This window comes from Cydia amplana, chromosome 6 (assembly GCF_948474715.1).
Source record: "Cydia amplana chromosome 6, ilCydAmpl1.1, whole genome shotgun sequence".
NCBI classification, from domain to species: Eukaryota; Metazoa; Arthropoda; class Insecta; order Lepidoptera; family Tortricidae; genus Cydia; species Cydia amplana.
The window spans coordinates 15,976,091-15,994,320 of NC_086074.1; the positions used below are offsets into that span (position 1 = coordinate 15,976,091).

Sequence of the window (18,230 nt, forward strand, 5' to 3'; positions counted from 1 at the left end):
CTATTAACGGGTTATTTGCACTTATCATTCTATCAAAGTTTGCTTAAACCGCCAGACATTTTACTCAGAATCGGCAACCGTCTGTACCCACTTACAAATTCCTCGTACCAATAAATTAATAATAACTCACTAACAAGCCGTTCGGAAACTCGTGCGTATTTAACTCGAACGTTTGCTACAGGCCCGCTTTGTTATTAAATTATCACGTGAAGTTCTCACGGCCGTCAGACGACGCCTAAAAGTACTTTATCATCGTTATGCCAACCACCGTTACCAAAGACATGTCAATAATGAGGACTGTCCAGTCCAATCTAAATCCAAACATTCTCTCCCATCTGATATCACACCCTGGCGGGTGTAATCTCTGAGTGTTTCCAAGGTAATGGCGGGACCATCAGTATCCGCTCGCCGTACCCTCCTGTCTTAAGCAGACCGGGTTTGTTCCTGGTTCGCCGTATTCCTGTTTCGTCGGATTCCTAATTCGTCGAAATGTGCTAAAAATGCTAGAAAAAGTACGATCACTGGTGATTACATTAAATCTTCATATTTAGGTAGTAAATATTGGTTTACTGCACGACATATTTAATTATATGCATATAATTCCCACGAAACAAGAATACGACGAATCAGGAACACGACGAAACAGGAATACGACGAAACAGGAATACGACGAACCAGGAACAAACCGCAGACCGCAGCCTTATACTTCATTGAATTCTAAACGTCATTTACGTGTTGGTTTGGTCTGCATACACCTTTCATAATACATATCCGGTGTACTAATCATCAATCATCCCAGGCCCGGGAAACACTGATTGTACCTATTTATGATAAAGTAAGTAAGTTATCCTACCAAAAACATTTTCATGTAAAATGTTGCCAAGACGAAACCATAAGGCTCGCACTGACAAAAAGTTATCAGATCTCTTGTAGAGCCAAGCTTCTAACTCTACAGGCCCTACCTTCACAGACTCTACACCTTAGTTCAAATATGTGGCTTGACCGTTTCGTCACATGGGCGTTAGGTGAAAAATGTATTCACAATTCATTATTTTTTATTATAATATAGTTCTTGTAATAATGAAACGGCCAAGCCACATATTTTGACTAAGGTGTAGAGTCTGTGAAGGTAGGGCCTGTAGAGTTAGAAGCTTGGCTCTACAAGAGATCTGATAACTTTTTGTCAGTGCGAGCCTTATGGTTTCGTCTTGGCAACATTTTACATGAAAATGTTTTTGGTAGGATTTCACATATTTTTGTAAGTTGCTTAAGACAATCTTCTGATTTAAAGGGTTGCGGGTGATTTACTATTAATAAACCTGAAATACGTACCTGGGGGCATATTTTATACACAATCTGCTTTTTACTGATTCCCCATACAAACTTCAACCCCCTTTTTCCCCTAACGCCTTTTTCCACCCCTTTTCACCCTTACGGGGTGATTTTGGGGTTGAAACTATTTTATATCCTTCTCCATAACAATAACTATCTACATACCAAATTTCAACTAAATCGGTTCCGCAGTTACCTATTGATTTCCCGTACAAAATTCCACCCCCCTTTTCACCCCCTTAGGGGCTAATAATTTAAAGTTTTTGAATTATTTTGTTGTTTGTGGACTAATACTATCTCACATACCAAATTTCAGCTTCCTAGGACTTCAGGAAGTACCCTAGAGGTTTTGATGATCAACAGTGAGTGAGTGAGTCAGTGACGAAATCGGGGTTTTTTAGACATTAATAAAATCTTAAATATAAGAGCTATGCAATTGAAATTTTTTATGCTTAATAAGTCCACTATTGACATCATATCCCGAGAGTTTTGTTTATCTGGTATAATCCAAACCCAAGTTAAGAGGGTTCAAAAAAACGACGAAGCGCTTCGAGAAAAGGTAGGTAGTGCCCTTGCGCTTCGCTTTGCTCGTCTTGGCGGGGGCACTACCGTGCCCCCAGATTGTCATCATTTTTGTATACACGGTGTGGCGTTCAATATATGGATCAAACGAAAGCCAATGATCTTATGTCATTGGCTACCGTTTAGACCTACATGTATGTTCTTATTTATTACTCGTCTCTGGTAATACGTTACATGTTACGTTAATGAAGGGCAGAAAATTGGCCCTTTTGGTTAGATATACGTGTAGTATTGACAGAAATTGTTTAATAATTCCATACCTACCTGAAAGCCTAATTGGTAAATAACTATTTTATTTCACATGGTACTTATACTAATAATTACTTGAAATGTATAATCTAGATTAACACAATGTGAATTTTGATCGGAAGTCTAAATCTTAAGGACAGAAGGTGATTGAGGTGCTTGAATTTATCATAATCAAGTAAATATTTAAGGAAAGTGCGCACTCTTTAGCCATTGCAGTCAAATTTATTAAAATAAATAAAACGGTCAATATAAATGTAACACTTTATGTAGCAATAAATTTGCTATCCATATTTATAAACTCGGAGAGTCACTTACATTTTAAAGTTTCTAATAATAGTTCGATCATATATAATCACGTCTTCACGAACCTGCCTAATATTAGGTACGATATACCGTACTGGCTAACCGGTTGTAATTTAAATGCCATTGAGGAAAACTAAAAAAGGTACCATTTAGCTAATCATAAAGCATAAGTAGCAGTGGCAAGTTTATTAAGATGTTTTTCCGATTCATCACGGATTTCCGACGCGTTTGGAAATAATTTAATTTATGTGATTTATGTGAGAACTCGATCAATATATTTTTACGAAATCAGATCAATCGCTAAAATATGCCAGAAACGTATTAATTTGTATGCCAAACGCAAATATTATAAACGGTAACTTCATATTTATGGGTTATTTAAAACTACTATAAAATAGTTCACGAATATATAAATTACATCATATCACCGCGTTGTGAATAATTAATTATTTTATTAACGTATACATATCATCATGAAAATTTGTACGTTATATCATAAGCTCTCTTCTGAATACCAAAAGCTCTAAACTTTAATAATTAAGTTTTATGAACGGACGGACCTCTTACTAATTGGGCCAACTCTATAAAGCAGTTATAACTACATGTGTACGTACTTACGTTTAATATAATTATATTATTAAACCAGTATCATTTTATTTTATCCGTATTGTTTCGGAATCAGACAGGCAACAGGTTTCATTTACAAAGTCAAGACCACCAAGTTCGAAGTAACGGAGTTGCATATGACGTCACGCAAAGCGACCAACCAATCAGCGGCCGGCTCGAGACGGATACGGGAAATACCCTGCGTCCGCGCAACAGTATTAGCTAAACAATGAGCGGCATTCCCACTTTCAAAATCTTATTTCGATTTGATAATGACTTGACATTATGCTAGCGCGTACCCAATGTGCCAATCGTTAACGCTCTGTAGCGTATCGTAATCATATCTCTCTATCACTCTTCCCCACTATTGCGAAAGTGACAGTTGCGTTTCGTTCGCTACGGAGCGTTAACAATTGCACGTTGGCTACGCACCCACTGCAGCTGGCTCGCGCCTGTATAGGAGTGCACGCGAAATGATCTGCCAATAATTTCCAATCAATATCAAAACAAGTTTAGATTTTAATTTCGAATGCCACTGAATGCCTTCTAATTCGATCAAGATAAGAACTCTGTGAAATTTCCTCACCCGGACTTCATTTACAATTAGATCGATGACAAGTCGTTCACCTTGTATTAGTCATGCTATACGCTCAATTAAAAAATAGCGATCGTAATAAGGCAGCGCCCGCATTAAAGTTGTGGCGTTTCAGGAACTAAGCTCTTTCTAAGAAACCGGGCAAAGTTGCTGCCAGAACTGGAAATTGACGTAGATAATTCAAACTTTATACTTATGTCTCGTGGCTAGGAATATTTTTACCTATATATTCAGATAAGTAGGTAAAATTATTAACTGCGTGGCAAAATGCTTAAGGTAGAGCATATTTACATTCTCCAGTAGCACCAGTAGAGTAGATTCACAGGAAAACTCATATGACCGACATAGCTAGTAGAGTTGTGATAATGGGCAGTGAGCAGAGCACGTTGCATATAGGAAACATTGACATAGATATCTAGGGACTGGCTTTACGGGCAATAATAATGAGGCATGACAGGGGCCAGTACAGCGATGTGAAATCGCTACAACCCGATTGGTTGATGAGTTCGCATCACGCGCGCGATTGGTTGACGAGTTCGCATTACGCGCGCTATTGGTCGCAACTAGTTGCGTTAGACTGCACGATTGGCTGGAATTCGTGAGTAACACCGCTGAACTAGTACCATTTTTAGTGCCCCATTAGCCCGTCCTTAAATATTATACGTCAATGATAGGAAAGTACTTGGAAACAAACATTTGTAAAACTAACCAAATACCGGAACAATCTTGCAGGGTATTGGCGGAGGCAAATATCAACTTCATGTCTACATGAAACCTCTCTGCGACACGAACTTTTTTTTCCTGTACTCGTACACCCAAAATGAAATGAATAAGCCTATATCAATATGAAAAATTGCCAAAAATGCCAATAATATTAAGACCTTAATTACGCATAATAAACACATATTTTTTGCTGAATTGGTCGCAACCACATCTTAAACCGTGACTTTATGTAGGTATCTGTTAGATACCTGTACAAAATATATAGTAATTACAAGGAATAAGGACATTTAATATTATAACCGCCATTTTTAATTTCCTAGTGATTTTATTTAATTATTTATTTAAACTTTATTGCACAATACAAGAAAGTACAAATGGCGGACTTAATGCCATAAGGCATTCTCTACCAGTCAACCATTGGGCCAAACAGAAACTTACAATTGGTGCGGAAGAGAAAATCAGTACAGAGATATAAAAGTCACTATCTAAATACTAGGTAATCAAGCCATCCAACTAACTACAAGAGAAGAGAAGTAAAACTTCTGGATCCAGTCTGCCCTTTACTTCGGTGTAATAAGAAACTTCTTTTAGCATAGCGTAATTAAGTCACTAATGAATTTCTAGACACAAGCTTATAAATTACTTGTTTCTTGGTCGCACCTTCTCTACTGACATGCAAACGATCCAGTGAGAATAGTCGGAGCAATCTGTGAGAATAGGTAATTAAGAAATTACCTAAAGATTATAGAACTGTGAAGACATTAAATTTATTATTTCTTCTATGAAGAAAAAACAGTAAATCAGTTACTGTATTGTACAGCCTAGATGTATATTATTATAATTATACATATTGTATTTCTAAAGTGTCTACTCAGTTTTATCAAGCTGATATCATAGGCGATAAATCTACTCGTTGATTTGACATCTTAATAGAACATTAATGAGCATAAAATATGTTAAAATATTTTAGTACCATGGCGAAGGTATTAATCATTATACCAACAACATTATAATTAACGTTATCTAGGTACAACGCGTTTTGTGTGCGGTGCGTGTTACCACAAAATGCTTTTAACTAGGAGATTAAAATGTAATCGATATACACATATTGCACTCAATAATAATTTACGTAAATAGTAGGTTTCAAAAAAGCTGTAAATGTACTTTTTGTGATACTTTGTTGTTGTTTACCTGCCGTACTACAAGAGATCAATATCTACTCTAGACAACATTTTTTTTTCTTATTTTTGGAGACAGCTATGCAATTATTAATCCATTATAAAAAGAATACCAAAACTTCGTGAGAAATTATTATTGTTAAATTAAATTCATTAATATTCTTGATGTCTGACTAGTGCCATGGCCAATTCTTGGAGTAAGATTGCCAAGCGAGCGCCAGAGGGCCTCTCGCGAAATAGACATACCTCTCTATCATTTGCATATTCATGCGATAGAGGCAGATAACGAAACTTCGTTTATCTTATCCCTAGACCCAGGCTCCTCAAGTGAGCCGTGGCAAAATGTCGGGACAGCGCTAAGAAGATGATATTCTTAACAAATGTACCTATTCACCAGTATAATCCTACAAATCTATTTATAATTACAGCAATCATGTAACAGTTGTTGTATATTTGCATTAACCGTAATTACTTATCGATAGGGGTTCAAAGGCATTGTGTCTCCGACTACCTACGCGTGTAATCAAGCTGCTTCTCGGCTTCAATGAGCCGATATATGTATCGCGGTAATATGTACGTGACGTATTGTTGGATAACTATGGGCCGAGTGATCAATTGCGGTAGGGTAGTTATACCGTTATACTTGAACACGCTCCTTGTGTGGTTCGATTTTATGTTAAGACGAAACAGGAGCTGAGATTTAAATATTTTAGGTAAATATACCCGTCTCGCTAACGGAAGCGGCTCCTAAAACTAGTGCGATAAGGACAAGGCGAAAAATCCTGCGTAATAATCTCAAAAATCGAGGTTTCGTACTCGACTGTTTCCTCCTCCAAAACTTAACCAATCGTAACCAAATTTGGAAATCTAAATGATTATGAAATTATCTGTGTCGGACCGTTTTGCTTTTTTGGCCAATTGATATCAGTTTTGAATACCAAGCGTCTCATTGCGGCATGGTCAATTAGGCCATTATGGCCATTTTTGAAGGGCTCTAGCGCCTTAAAAAACAAAAATATCAAAAAAAGCAAAACGGTCCGACACAGATATTGACAATATTAACCTGTGTTGAAAAAATCATTGCTCTAGCTTCAAAATCCACGGTGGAAATAGTCGAGTACGTTTGTATGGAGAAATGACCACTCCTGTTGCCTCTTAATAATATCTATAATATCCTCACGTAAGGAGATAAAACCTTTATAAAAACAAGCAAAAACGAACTATAGATTACTAACTGTTACGTGATGAAATTGCACGCAAAATTTCATCATCTAATTGTAGGCCTGTGCCCAGCAGTGGGACGTAGGTATATAGGCTGATGGCAATGTTGAATGACATAGGTATTCGTAAATTAATATACAGTTCAATAGCACACATCAATAGGTAGATTGCAGATATCTCAACAAAAACTATTACAATGGTTCTACGAATAATTGTCTCAAGGTCCGTCTTTTTTTTCATCGTTCGTCGTTTTTGTGAGATTGAGTTAAGTATAGCGTGCGATTCAAAGTTGACGATAATTGATCAGCGATCATCTAATAATGGTCGAGTTATAATTTCTCAATGAAAACATGCATTTAAAGGTCCTTACCTACCTACCCATCTATTTCAAATCTTCTTCTTCTCTATGAATAAAAAATATAAGAGTTTAGTAATATTGTACAATGTTTATTTATTTATTTATTTCATAAATCATCCAGAACAAATATTTATGATCAACAGGCGTATTCTAATTTTAATTAGAGGTTGTGAATTAGATTTGGATTAGATATGGATCTGATCAGTCAAAAGTGACGTTTTTGGTAAAAAAAATGACACTTTTGACCGGAATTTGAACCCAGGGCCTCAAGCTTCGTAGGCAGAGTCACTATACTAACTGAGCTACGGTCGATAAAATCATACATTGTCATTTATTTGGTACATTTCAGGAGTCCCGCTGCACCCGCGTCGTGTGCTCGGGCAGTGTCATCGACATCCCGCGGCCGGACGCCGTTCGCACCCCCGACGAGATCTACTGCGACGCCGAAAAGTTCTTCAAGGAATACTACGCATCAATACGCAGGTAGGACAACCACTGACAACCCTGAGCTACTGTAGAAAATACACTAGGGTTAATCAATATTTTCTTATCTCTTCTTGCCATGGCCAGGTTCCCCAGGACAACTCTTATAGTTATAGACCATTTTCGATATTTAAATTTACCAATCAAGCATTTTTCTGGTAATTATAATCTTTTTCCACAATAGGCCACCTACGGAACATTTTAGTAGATCGTGACTTGATACAACATCTCTTTTTATAAACTTAGACGAGACAGAACAACATCAACTTCAATGCAGACGCAACGTATTATGACGACAATCAGTTATTAAAAGTTAACGAATAAAAAAAATGGTATACCGTCAGTAGGATACTTCATTGAAGAAAATTTGTTACTCAATGTTGTATGCAACTCTTTTGCTTGACAACAGTATTAGGTAGACAGTTTTTTTAGAAGCGATTACGATGGAGAGGTAACAACTGCAAAATTAATCGTTTGGCATATGATTCATCTGATAAATGAATCTTTGACGAAGATAGTTTTAGGGCACACAAAAGAAACATCTACTGAAGTGTACTCAGAAGATTCACTCATGCCTTGAAGCGTCCTAGTGAGTCCTATATATACACAGAATGTTGTTCCATATTCATGGGTGTACACTGTGTGCATATGGCACATGTGTGCGTTAGCTTCAATTTCAACACTAAATTGCATGAGATGAAACGGAATAACGTACGTTCCAAATATTTTCACAAGCTTTTTTCCATTAAAACACTGCTAAAGATAAAAGCAAAAACTAAAAGAAACCGTGCGAAACGTTGCGGAAAAACTACTATTTGCATAGTGATAAAAATACGTTTTATGAAATCATTTGCAGCCGTTATTCAGTTTTTCGACTTTAAAGTCATGTGTACAAGGTTTTAATTACTTTGATAAGTAATAATGTGATGTTCTTGCAGAGAAAATTCTGATGCGCACAGGGCTAGGCTGCAGGAAGTCAAGGTGGAGTTGGAAAAAAAAGGCACGTACGATTTGAAGAGCCCTGAACTGGTGTACGCGACCAAGCTAGCATGGCGAAACGCGACGCGATGCATTGGCCGGATACAGTGGAAGAAACTGCAGGTTAGTATTATTTAAAAGAAATAACACCGATGATTAACAAACTTCATTTGTCTCACATTTAGTCATTAATACCTTGGTTAATTCGACTCCGAACATACATAGCTTCTCATATTTATCTACGGTTTGCGAAATTTTTCATTTCCAAAACGAAGTTTCTTTATTTTCTGTGAAATTTTCGAGAAGATTTAAAAGAAGACACAAAATTGTCCTCAGTTTTCCATTAAAAAAAAAAACAGTTTTGTGGCGTTTTATACAAAAACAAATTACGCCCCACTTATATTGTTATTAGTTTGATTCGACTCGCCCATGCTCGATCAACGGTTTGACCGGCGTTCCAGGTTACTAAGGGTTCTGAGGGGAACCCAGGAACCGCAAGGACCGCAAATCATGGCGACCGGGCTGATATGTAATGCCTTTATAAGCTAGCAGAGTGTCTACTGCGAACCAATTATTTCCTTAGTTCGTCTATTTACCTCTCTATCGCTCGAATACTTATGTAAGTGAGATATATACGCAGATAATAAAATTTCCAATTTACTTTTCTCGATTTGATCTCAACATTTGTTAAATGCACTTGCCTGTCTTGTACCTAATTTGTATTTTAGTAGGTACGTTGCTAAATGTGTGCGCAGTTTATGCAAACCTCCACAGAAGATAATGCGACATTCGTAAACAAGGCGTACTCTCTAGGAAACCAGATACTTAAGCGAGGACATTTATATTAAATATATCTGTTGGTTTTTTATGAACAACTAGTATGCCTACATACACACTGATGATCCGAGGAGTAGAAGAGACGAAGAAATAGATCTTCTTTTATTTTTCTTACAGGTATAGCGAGAATACAAAACGTAATTAGATTTCTGTCTCTTTTTATAGCTCGGTAGGTATATCACGTAATGCAGATAATTTTATCGCTGTCATTCATTATTTACAAAAACCTGATTTTTCAAACATTCATGTCGTGTTTTGCTTTGACTGGCGCCGATTTTCTTTGGACATAAACAAGGTAACGTTTGAAATGTAAATTTCTTTAGGGATTTAAAATGGGATTGTTTTAATGTCGTGTTTATCGAACTCGTTGAATTCAGAGAGGCTATCTGCACTTCGTGAACAGAAATAATAGAGCGTTGATGGTATCGCTACTGCTTTTTCATCAAAATAAATGAGACTTATCAAAGTGCCTATATCATAAATTCTTTGGCGTTTTTCGTCCAACCGGAGCGCTGTTTGAATACAAGTAGTGTGAAGTGGTAACATAAATACCTATGAAAATTACTATAGCTATCAGGGAAAATTGGAAAACGAGTAGTTACTAGCTTTTTGTAAAATAGAAAAAAGAGATGCTGAACTAGGATTATGAAAAGTTTAGAAAGTATTTAATTTATACCGAAAAATCGATTTAATTGATTAGAAATATTTAATTCTTGCCTTGAACTGGTAGCAAACGATATACTATACTGGTAGAAATGTTATTAGGCAGTTGGCCTATATGATATACAGACTTTATTTGGAATTAAATAGATGGTGCTAGTTGTTTAGTGTCACTTTTAAGTAGAATTTTAGGCGCGCTTAAACCGTAAGTATAATCCAACTTATTCGTAATATTTCTTTGAGTTTACCGCAAAGAATACATGTGAACTTTTAATTAGGGTTACAAAGTTAAAGACCAGCGACAACTTATAACGAGCCTGAGATAGGACGCCATTTGTCTCGCGTTAGGTTTAAAATGGGACATTTTGTACGTACTTGATAACTTTTTATAAGATTTCTTAATCAAACTTAATGTAAACCAGCTTCAAAATTCTGTGAAGCTATAGAAAAAACCGTGAGTTTATTCATTTATTTTAGAGGAAATGCCTTTACCTAAATCTACCTGTACTAGGATTCAATAATGTCGTGGCTCCGCTATGCTGATTTGACTCTTATGAGTATAATTACTATGAGAAAAAATAAACAATATAACATTACAAAACATTTATTTTTTCAGGTGTTCGATTGTAGAGAAGTTACAACAGCAAAAGGAATGTTCGAGGCGCTTTGTACTCATATAAAATACGCGACGAATAAAGGAAATATTCGGTAAGAACTCCATTCATCTGATCCAATGTCAGAGCTCACAAATCACCTCTATAACATCTGAAGATGCCGAACGGAGATCATGATAAAACGCCATGCTGAGATAAAAAAATGTGATAGTATCGAGTTGTGCCTTATTACATCTTATTGCAAGCGTATATATCGTTATATATCAAGGTCACTCACATTTTTTATCAATGTAGGTACGTTATTAGGTGGTGTCATTTTATTATTGGGCAGTTCTAATGGGTTCTTCCCTTTGTCGGCTTTTCATAGTATATATGTATAGGTATGACAATGACAATCATCGCCTGACATGAAAACCAGCGATTCTAATTGGTACAAAAACACTGTTTATTAAGGCCAGACAATGTTGATTAAACCAATTTTTTTGATACCTTCGTCTGCTAGCGATACTCCAAATTACGATTGGATTGCGGGTGTAAATTTTTCCATTTTTACCTTTGATATTAAGTTTAGGGTTCCCACATTACATTGTATATGTCACCGTAAAATTGTAAACACTCGTCATATTATAATCTCGCTAGTTACATTATAAACTGACGGTAGGGAGATTATAATCTAACCTAACCTAACCTACGTTAGATTATAAACTAACGGGTTTACAACTTACGGTGTCATATACACAAACGATGTCGAAATGTAACTATTATACAAATATAGTTAAATATGACACTACAAATACTTAAATTGAATTAGGTGTCATTGGCATTCCGAAGACCATTAATGTTCACTGTCATTACAGCTTCCTACTACAATTGTACGTTAAATTAAAAATCTTTATCATCTGTCAACAGATCGGCAATCACCATATTCCCCCAACGCACAGACGGCAACCATGACTACAGGATATGGAACCCACAGCTCATCAACTACGCGGGCTACGTGCAAGAAGACGGATCAGTCTTAGGCGACCCTGGCAGAATCGAATTTACAAATGTAAGTTACACAACAACACTCGGGGCAATTTCTTAACCTTTTGAACGCCACAGACGGCATTTGACGTCGATCGTTTTTTGATGAAAATCTACTGAAAAACACCCTACTTTTAGGTTGGCATTATTTATTCACAAAACTAAATTTTACCCCCGTGGCGTCAGTGGCACGGCAAATAGATACGCCGTTTGGCGTTCAAAAGGTTAAATATAGATTAACGGCGTTATTTATAAACATCTGCTGAGTTAATCAGCTGATGATTGTCGTTTCTCCCTATCTATGGCATAACGACAAATAAGGACAAACGACGATCATCAGCTGATTAACTTAGCAGACGTTTATGAATAACGCCGTAAATCCACAAAATAAAACTTGAAACTACATTTATCTACACACATGTCATTAGTGCTCTATAATGCGTTCAGAAACCGTAGGAAATGACAAGCTTTATTACAACCAATTTTACTATGAGAACTTTCTTATCTGTGGTAGTAGGAAAATTTGTACTTTAATGTACATAACGTTATAGATTTTTGTTAGGTTATGAGTTTAAATTTGGAACAGCAGTCAAAACTCAAGTGGGTCTCTATTCTAGTATCCATAGATATTAAAACAGTTATCGATACGAAACGTCAATTTAGTATGTTTTTTTAATATAAACCGCACGATATTTGATCTCGAGTGACATGAGAATAGGGACTTCATTCTTTTGTCTAGGAATAAAAAAAAACTACGGATGTGTGACATGCCTGAAAAAAGTTTTCATTCGCCGCCATTTGACGTACAGTTTATCTCTTAGTTAGTTTTAAGTATGTGTTTAGATAAAGTAGTGTATGTAACTGTACATAATTAGGCATTACAACACTCGTGTGATCCTTTTAAGAAACTCACTAACGTTCGTTTCTTAAACCCACACTCGTATTTTAATGCCTCTCATTATGTAGCAGTCACATAAACTACTATTAGACTGTTGACGATATAAGAGAAGCCGGTAAAATGAGCCGGGTCGATTAGATGCGGTTGTAGACGAGTCAAATTCACGGATGTGATCTAATCAACGTGGTCATTTCCTAGCCAGTGTGGTTCGGGATTAGGAAATGAACCGAAATAGGTATTTCCATTTTGTCGGCTTCGCACGACTAATCATCTGACCAGTGTTTGTAATGTACATTTTACATACACTGTTGGAATGGTTAGTTCTGGCACTTCTGGCCATACTATAGAAAAAAAAATGTAAGAACCGTTACCATAACACGTTGTTAAGTAATTTGTGACAAGTTTCTTTTATAAAATACTCTAACAATCTCACAACTTTTTTATCTGCGAGACTTGGATTTATATAATTTGTTACGCTTTTGAATGTTTGAATGTTTTTTCTTTCCTTAAGTGGACGGTATGGGACTAAGTATGGTACCTACTTAGTTTCATTACCGTTCCATCTCGTTTATATTACATTTAGTCTGAAGTAAGCATTTGTTTTTAAAATTTCAATCTACATTTTGAATCGGTACCGAAATGAAAATCTTTATTTTCAGGCAACTGTTGGCCCATAGATAGAGACAAACCAAAGAAAGTCTGCAGCGCTAGATTAAAAGTAGTTTTTAAAAATCAGTATGCGACAACACCACAGAAAATGGATTAAATAGTCTTGATACTTGTGAAATTTCTACCATATTTACCGTCTATGAAAAAATTAAGCTGTATGCACAGCTTAATTTTTATGGTAAAATAAATTTCATTCCAACAATAGATGTCACTATTAATATGTAGACATATACTAATATTGATAAATAATATTGGGAGAATGTGACATTTGGCTTCATCAAAATTAATAAGCTTTTGTAATATCCGCGACGGCGGTAAATAGGTACAGAGGGCCTACCGCGAACACCGAAGTTCTCAATATGCGAGCATCTTTTTCTTTTACTCCCATTAAGGCGTAATTAGATTGACAGAGAAATTGCCCGCAATTTGCGAACTAAAGTTTTCGGAAAAACGAAATAAACCATTAAAACAATAAACATATATTAAAAATTAATTTTAGCTTTAACTAGTAGGTACCCATGCCGTGAGCATAAGCATGGAGGTTGTGGGTTCGAGCTCAAAACCCGGCTAGTACCAATAAGTTTCTCGAAATGTTAGAGGAAGTTCATAAGTATGCCTATACCTATTAGGTGTGTTCAATTTGCTGTGAAACCTTTGTCTAAACCAATATTATATTATCTAAGTAGGTACATATGGTGAAGTATTAAGATGTTTCATTCCACTTACCCGTCATCAACTCCAAATTTTGTAAACATTGTCGTTTTTCAGCTTGAATCGCCTCGTGCTGAATTTTTACAAGTGTAAAATTATTCGTCATGCGGAAAAGTAACTCCCGCACGCCGGTTTTGTAAGGTTTCACCATGTTTATTCCGTTCATCACAAAACACAATGAATATTTAAACGATTTTGACAAACACATACCATAGTGCATGACGTTTACTGACTGCTTAAAAACATTGCCATATGTAGTTTTTTAATTCGATGTCAAATTATTGCGCTGCAGACTTTCTTTGGTTTGTCTCTAAATACCTTAAAACTAGCATATATATTATTATAAAATATATCTGAAAACTAAAAAACACGCAATTATGGCTGCGATGCAGATCGCAACCCCGCAGTGGCAGTGTATTAGTAAACATTGAGTTAAACACTCACTCAAACGGCAAAGAGCCAACATCTGTTCAACGTTTTTACGTCATCCGTCTATCCCACGCCATTTTGACCGCCATTTTTCAAAAATAAACTAACTTTTTTTCTGTTATCTTGTCAACAAAAAAAAACATGTTTTTTTTATTTCGACTAGATCTGCATAAAACTGGGATGGAAACCACCGTACAAGATGTGGGACATTTTGCCGCTAGTGCTCCAGGCTGACGGCAAGGAGCCTGAGTTCTTCGATTTACCCCGGGATATTGTATTGGAAGTCCAGATGGAACATCCTGAGTAAGTACCAGTACAGATCAACCCCCATACTCATTAATTTAAAACTTAACATGCCTTTATTAAACTTCATCTCTTCTTCATCTGTTTCTTACATACACAAAAGTGTAAAGGGGCAGATACAAACGAATTTTAATAGCGTTTAAGATTTCATAGACGTAGTAGTAGTAGTAGTAAACTCTTCATTGTACAAAAAGACATATTAAAAATAACATACAAGTAGTGAGAAGTACAAAGGCGAACTTATCCCTATGAGGGATCTCTTCCAGTTAACCTTTGAGTAGATGAGAGGAGAAAGTGAAAAGAGGGTGACGAATGCAGCAAAATGTACAACAAGGTACCAAAAAGATAAAGGATATAAATACATACAAAATTTATAGGAAAAACATACATATATTACACAAAAAGGAATGGGGAAAATACACTAAAGACGTTTGTGAATGATGCCATAATAATGAAGTCACTGCTTTGTATAAAATCTTTTACACTTTATTTTGTTTTATCATCTTGCATAATGTTGATTGTTACAGAAACAATTAACTATAAATATAAATTAAGGCTTGTCAGTCACTTTATTTCCAATCCAACATACTTATGTATATAACTTATAACTATATTTTAAATAGTTATAGGTTACTTACCAAGTTGTTACCTAATTTTCATAACTGATGAGACAGAAAGATGAAATGATAATAATACCTATTGATGTGTAGGAAGATATTCATAGAATAATGTTACACCACCGAGAAGTAATAGGTAATAATTGTCTATTTTATGGATCAATGATCGTTTAGGGAAACGTCATTGTTCTACATGGTTGATGTGTAAGACATTACGTATTGATGTCAGACGTAGGCGAAATGACGATGTGATGACACACGGGATACGCGTACGTAAATAAACTTGGTAATTATACTGACGTTAGAAAGGTGATTCAGAAATTAATTTTCTAGATGTTTTCTTTTACAAGAATTCCGCATATCTCGGTACTGTAAACAGTATATTACGATATCTATTAACCAAATTCATGTGTACATAGGTACATTTATGGAAATGCAGCTATGTACTTATAAAATTAAGTGAATGGATTGGATTTACTTCTGTGGGAACCTCTTTTGTTATCTCGCAAAATACTTACCACTTTTTTCTGGAATATAAGCATCACTTATATCAGATTATACTAATAGAGGAAGTTTTGAAGTGAAAACTTCTTTAGCGGCGCTAGGCACTTTTTGAGGTGGGGAAAAGATGATAAACTCGAGACAGCGTAAGGCGATCACGTGACCGTAATGGGCGTAAGGCGATCACGTGACCGTAAGCCCCGTAAGGTGGCCACTCATAATTTAAATGGCATTTAAATCAATAAAGAAAAACTCAATGGTATTTGACATTTATGTTGCGGACTCCTTTTCAAGACTATGTTCAAATAATTTGACCTTGTCATGGCAGTATGTAAATAAACATGTCAATGAAAAAGTGTGATCTTATTTGAGAATGATAATAATATATAATAAATAAATGGAATACCTCCGCTAAACGTATGTATCGTGTTACCGGGCGTCGGTAACATAGTGAGGTGAGTTTTCACTTCTATCGGCACTCCCGGAGTGCAACCGTTGTTGCTTGTTTCTATTTCTTTTCAATAAAAATAATTATAATCCCAATTACATACACTACACGTCAAGTAACAAGCTTTCGTGCACCGGCCCACTGATATTAATCCCGCAAGGCAATACTCCCGTGCCCTTCCGCAAACCGCACCGCGGATTGCCCGATGTCAGTGGGGCCACTGGCATGCCTTTGATACAAGCTTTATACATACCTACCAAATAATGTTAGATGCATATGTGCCTCTGATTTGAAGCATTTCTCAATTTTCCCATGGATAACGCATTACTCAGATATTTTTTTAAGAAATGCATGATCGTAGCAACAAATTCAGATCATTTCAGAAAAGCGGTCTAAGCATAAGCAACAATATAGGTAGGTACTAGATAAAAAGCTCAGCTCATTCTCTATTGATTGGGAAATAAAAAGTAGGTAGTGAGAGAAACGTAGCAGTTTTACGATCTTTATTATAAAGTGCGCTACGTGAGACGTAACCCACGATGAAGAGATATTGCGTCTATCATATCCCAAGAAAATAATATTTCAAGTTCAATGACACTTACAAATCATGCTTCTCAGTGTTTCTAGAAGACAAGCACAGATAATACGTATGTTGTACTTATATACAGGATGCCCGGTAATCAGTAGATAACCTAACTAGGCACATTAGGCTGGTCCAGAAAATGGACTTCTAAAAGTTTAGTAGTTTTCGAGACGATATGATCTTTCGTAATCTATTTATCAAGGCAATATTTCCGTGCATGTTTGAGAAAAATAATGTTACGTGCACTTGTGTATTATATGTTGTCCCTTAACGTAAGGTGAGCCGAGGTCTACATGCAAATTTTTCGATCCGAGTTTCTATTGAAGGAACTTTATGCAATTTGTACATAGCGAGTACCACGCGCGGGGTTGCATGCTTTTTCCGATAGGGTATAAATTGTATAATAGTAATTGTGCAGAGAAATTAACTTTATTTATATGGTGGAAAGGGCATTATATTTAGATTCTTGCCTTTTGAAACATATTATATTTTATAGTCACTCACAAACTTACAAGTACCATGAACTTTATCCATTTGATTCTTATGATACTCTCCATACAGATTTTTAAATCCTTTTTTAGGGTTCCTTAGTCTTATAGTTTCGCCATGTTCGTCTGTATTTCTGTGCGAGGCTTTTTAATGTTATTATTAACCTCGAAGATCGGCTATGTCAGCCATCTTCGGGCGCGCGAGCGCCGAGTAAACTAGGAGTCGAAGTGGTCGCCATGGCCGAAATCGGCCGGAAGGATCACTCATCATTCATTAATTTGTCCTTTCTCAGATTGGACTGGTTCAAAGAGCTCGGCCTGCGCTGGTACGCAATGCCTGCCGTCGCCAACATGAGACTAGACTGCGGCGGTATCGAGTTCACCGCCACCGCGTTCAACGGCTGGTACATGGGCACTGAAATCGGCTGCCGCAACTTCTGTGACGCCAGCCGCTTTAATATATTAGAAGTGCGTATATTTTTTAAACATCATCGTCCTCACGTTGTCCCGGCATTTTGCCACGGCTCATGGGAGCCTGGGGTCCGCTTGGCAACGAATCCCAGTAATTGGCGTATGCACTAGTTTTTACAAAAGCGGCTGTCATCTGACCTTCCAACCCAGATGGTAAACTAGGCCTTATTGGGATTAGTCCGGTTAAAGTCATGAAGTACTTTATGTTAGTAAAAGGAATAATAGTATCCCGGATATTTGGGCGACGTATGCCGAAGCCGACAATGCCATATTTTTTTCAACTTTCGGCAATTTAAGAAAATGTAAAGGGTACACTCGTATCAAGGAGTGCATGCAGGAACAGAACCCGCTAGTGATAATGGCAACT

The 18,230-nt window shown here is 36.5% G+C and overlaps 1 protein-coding gene across 1 annotated transcript in view; it reads left to right on the plus strand.

The window, feature by feature from the left end:
- LOC134648925 (nitric oxide synthase-like) overlaps window positions 1-18,230 on the plus strand; it is a 38,813-nt gene that overhangs the window by 12,206 nt on the left and 8,377 nt on the right. The window contains exons 2-7 of the mRNA XM_063503547.1: window positions 7,497-7,630; window positions 8,569-8,731; window positions 10,722-10,813; window positions 11,629-11,770; window positions 14,616-14,755; window positions 17,686-17,860. Coding sequence (XP_063359617.1) covers window positions 7,497-7,630; window positions 8,569-8,731; window positions 10,722-10,813; window positions 11,629-11,770; window positions 14,616-14,755; window positions 17,686-17,860 — 846 coding nt within the window. The remainder of the gene's footprint in view (window positions 1-7,496; window positions 7,631-8,568; window positions 8,732-10,721; window positions 10,814-11,628; window positions 11,771-14,615; window positions 14,756-17,685; window positions 17,861-18,230) is intronic.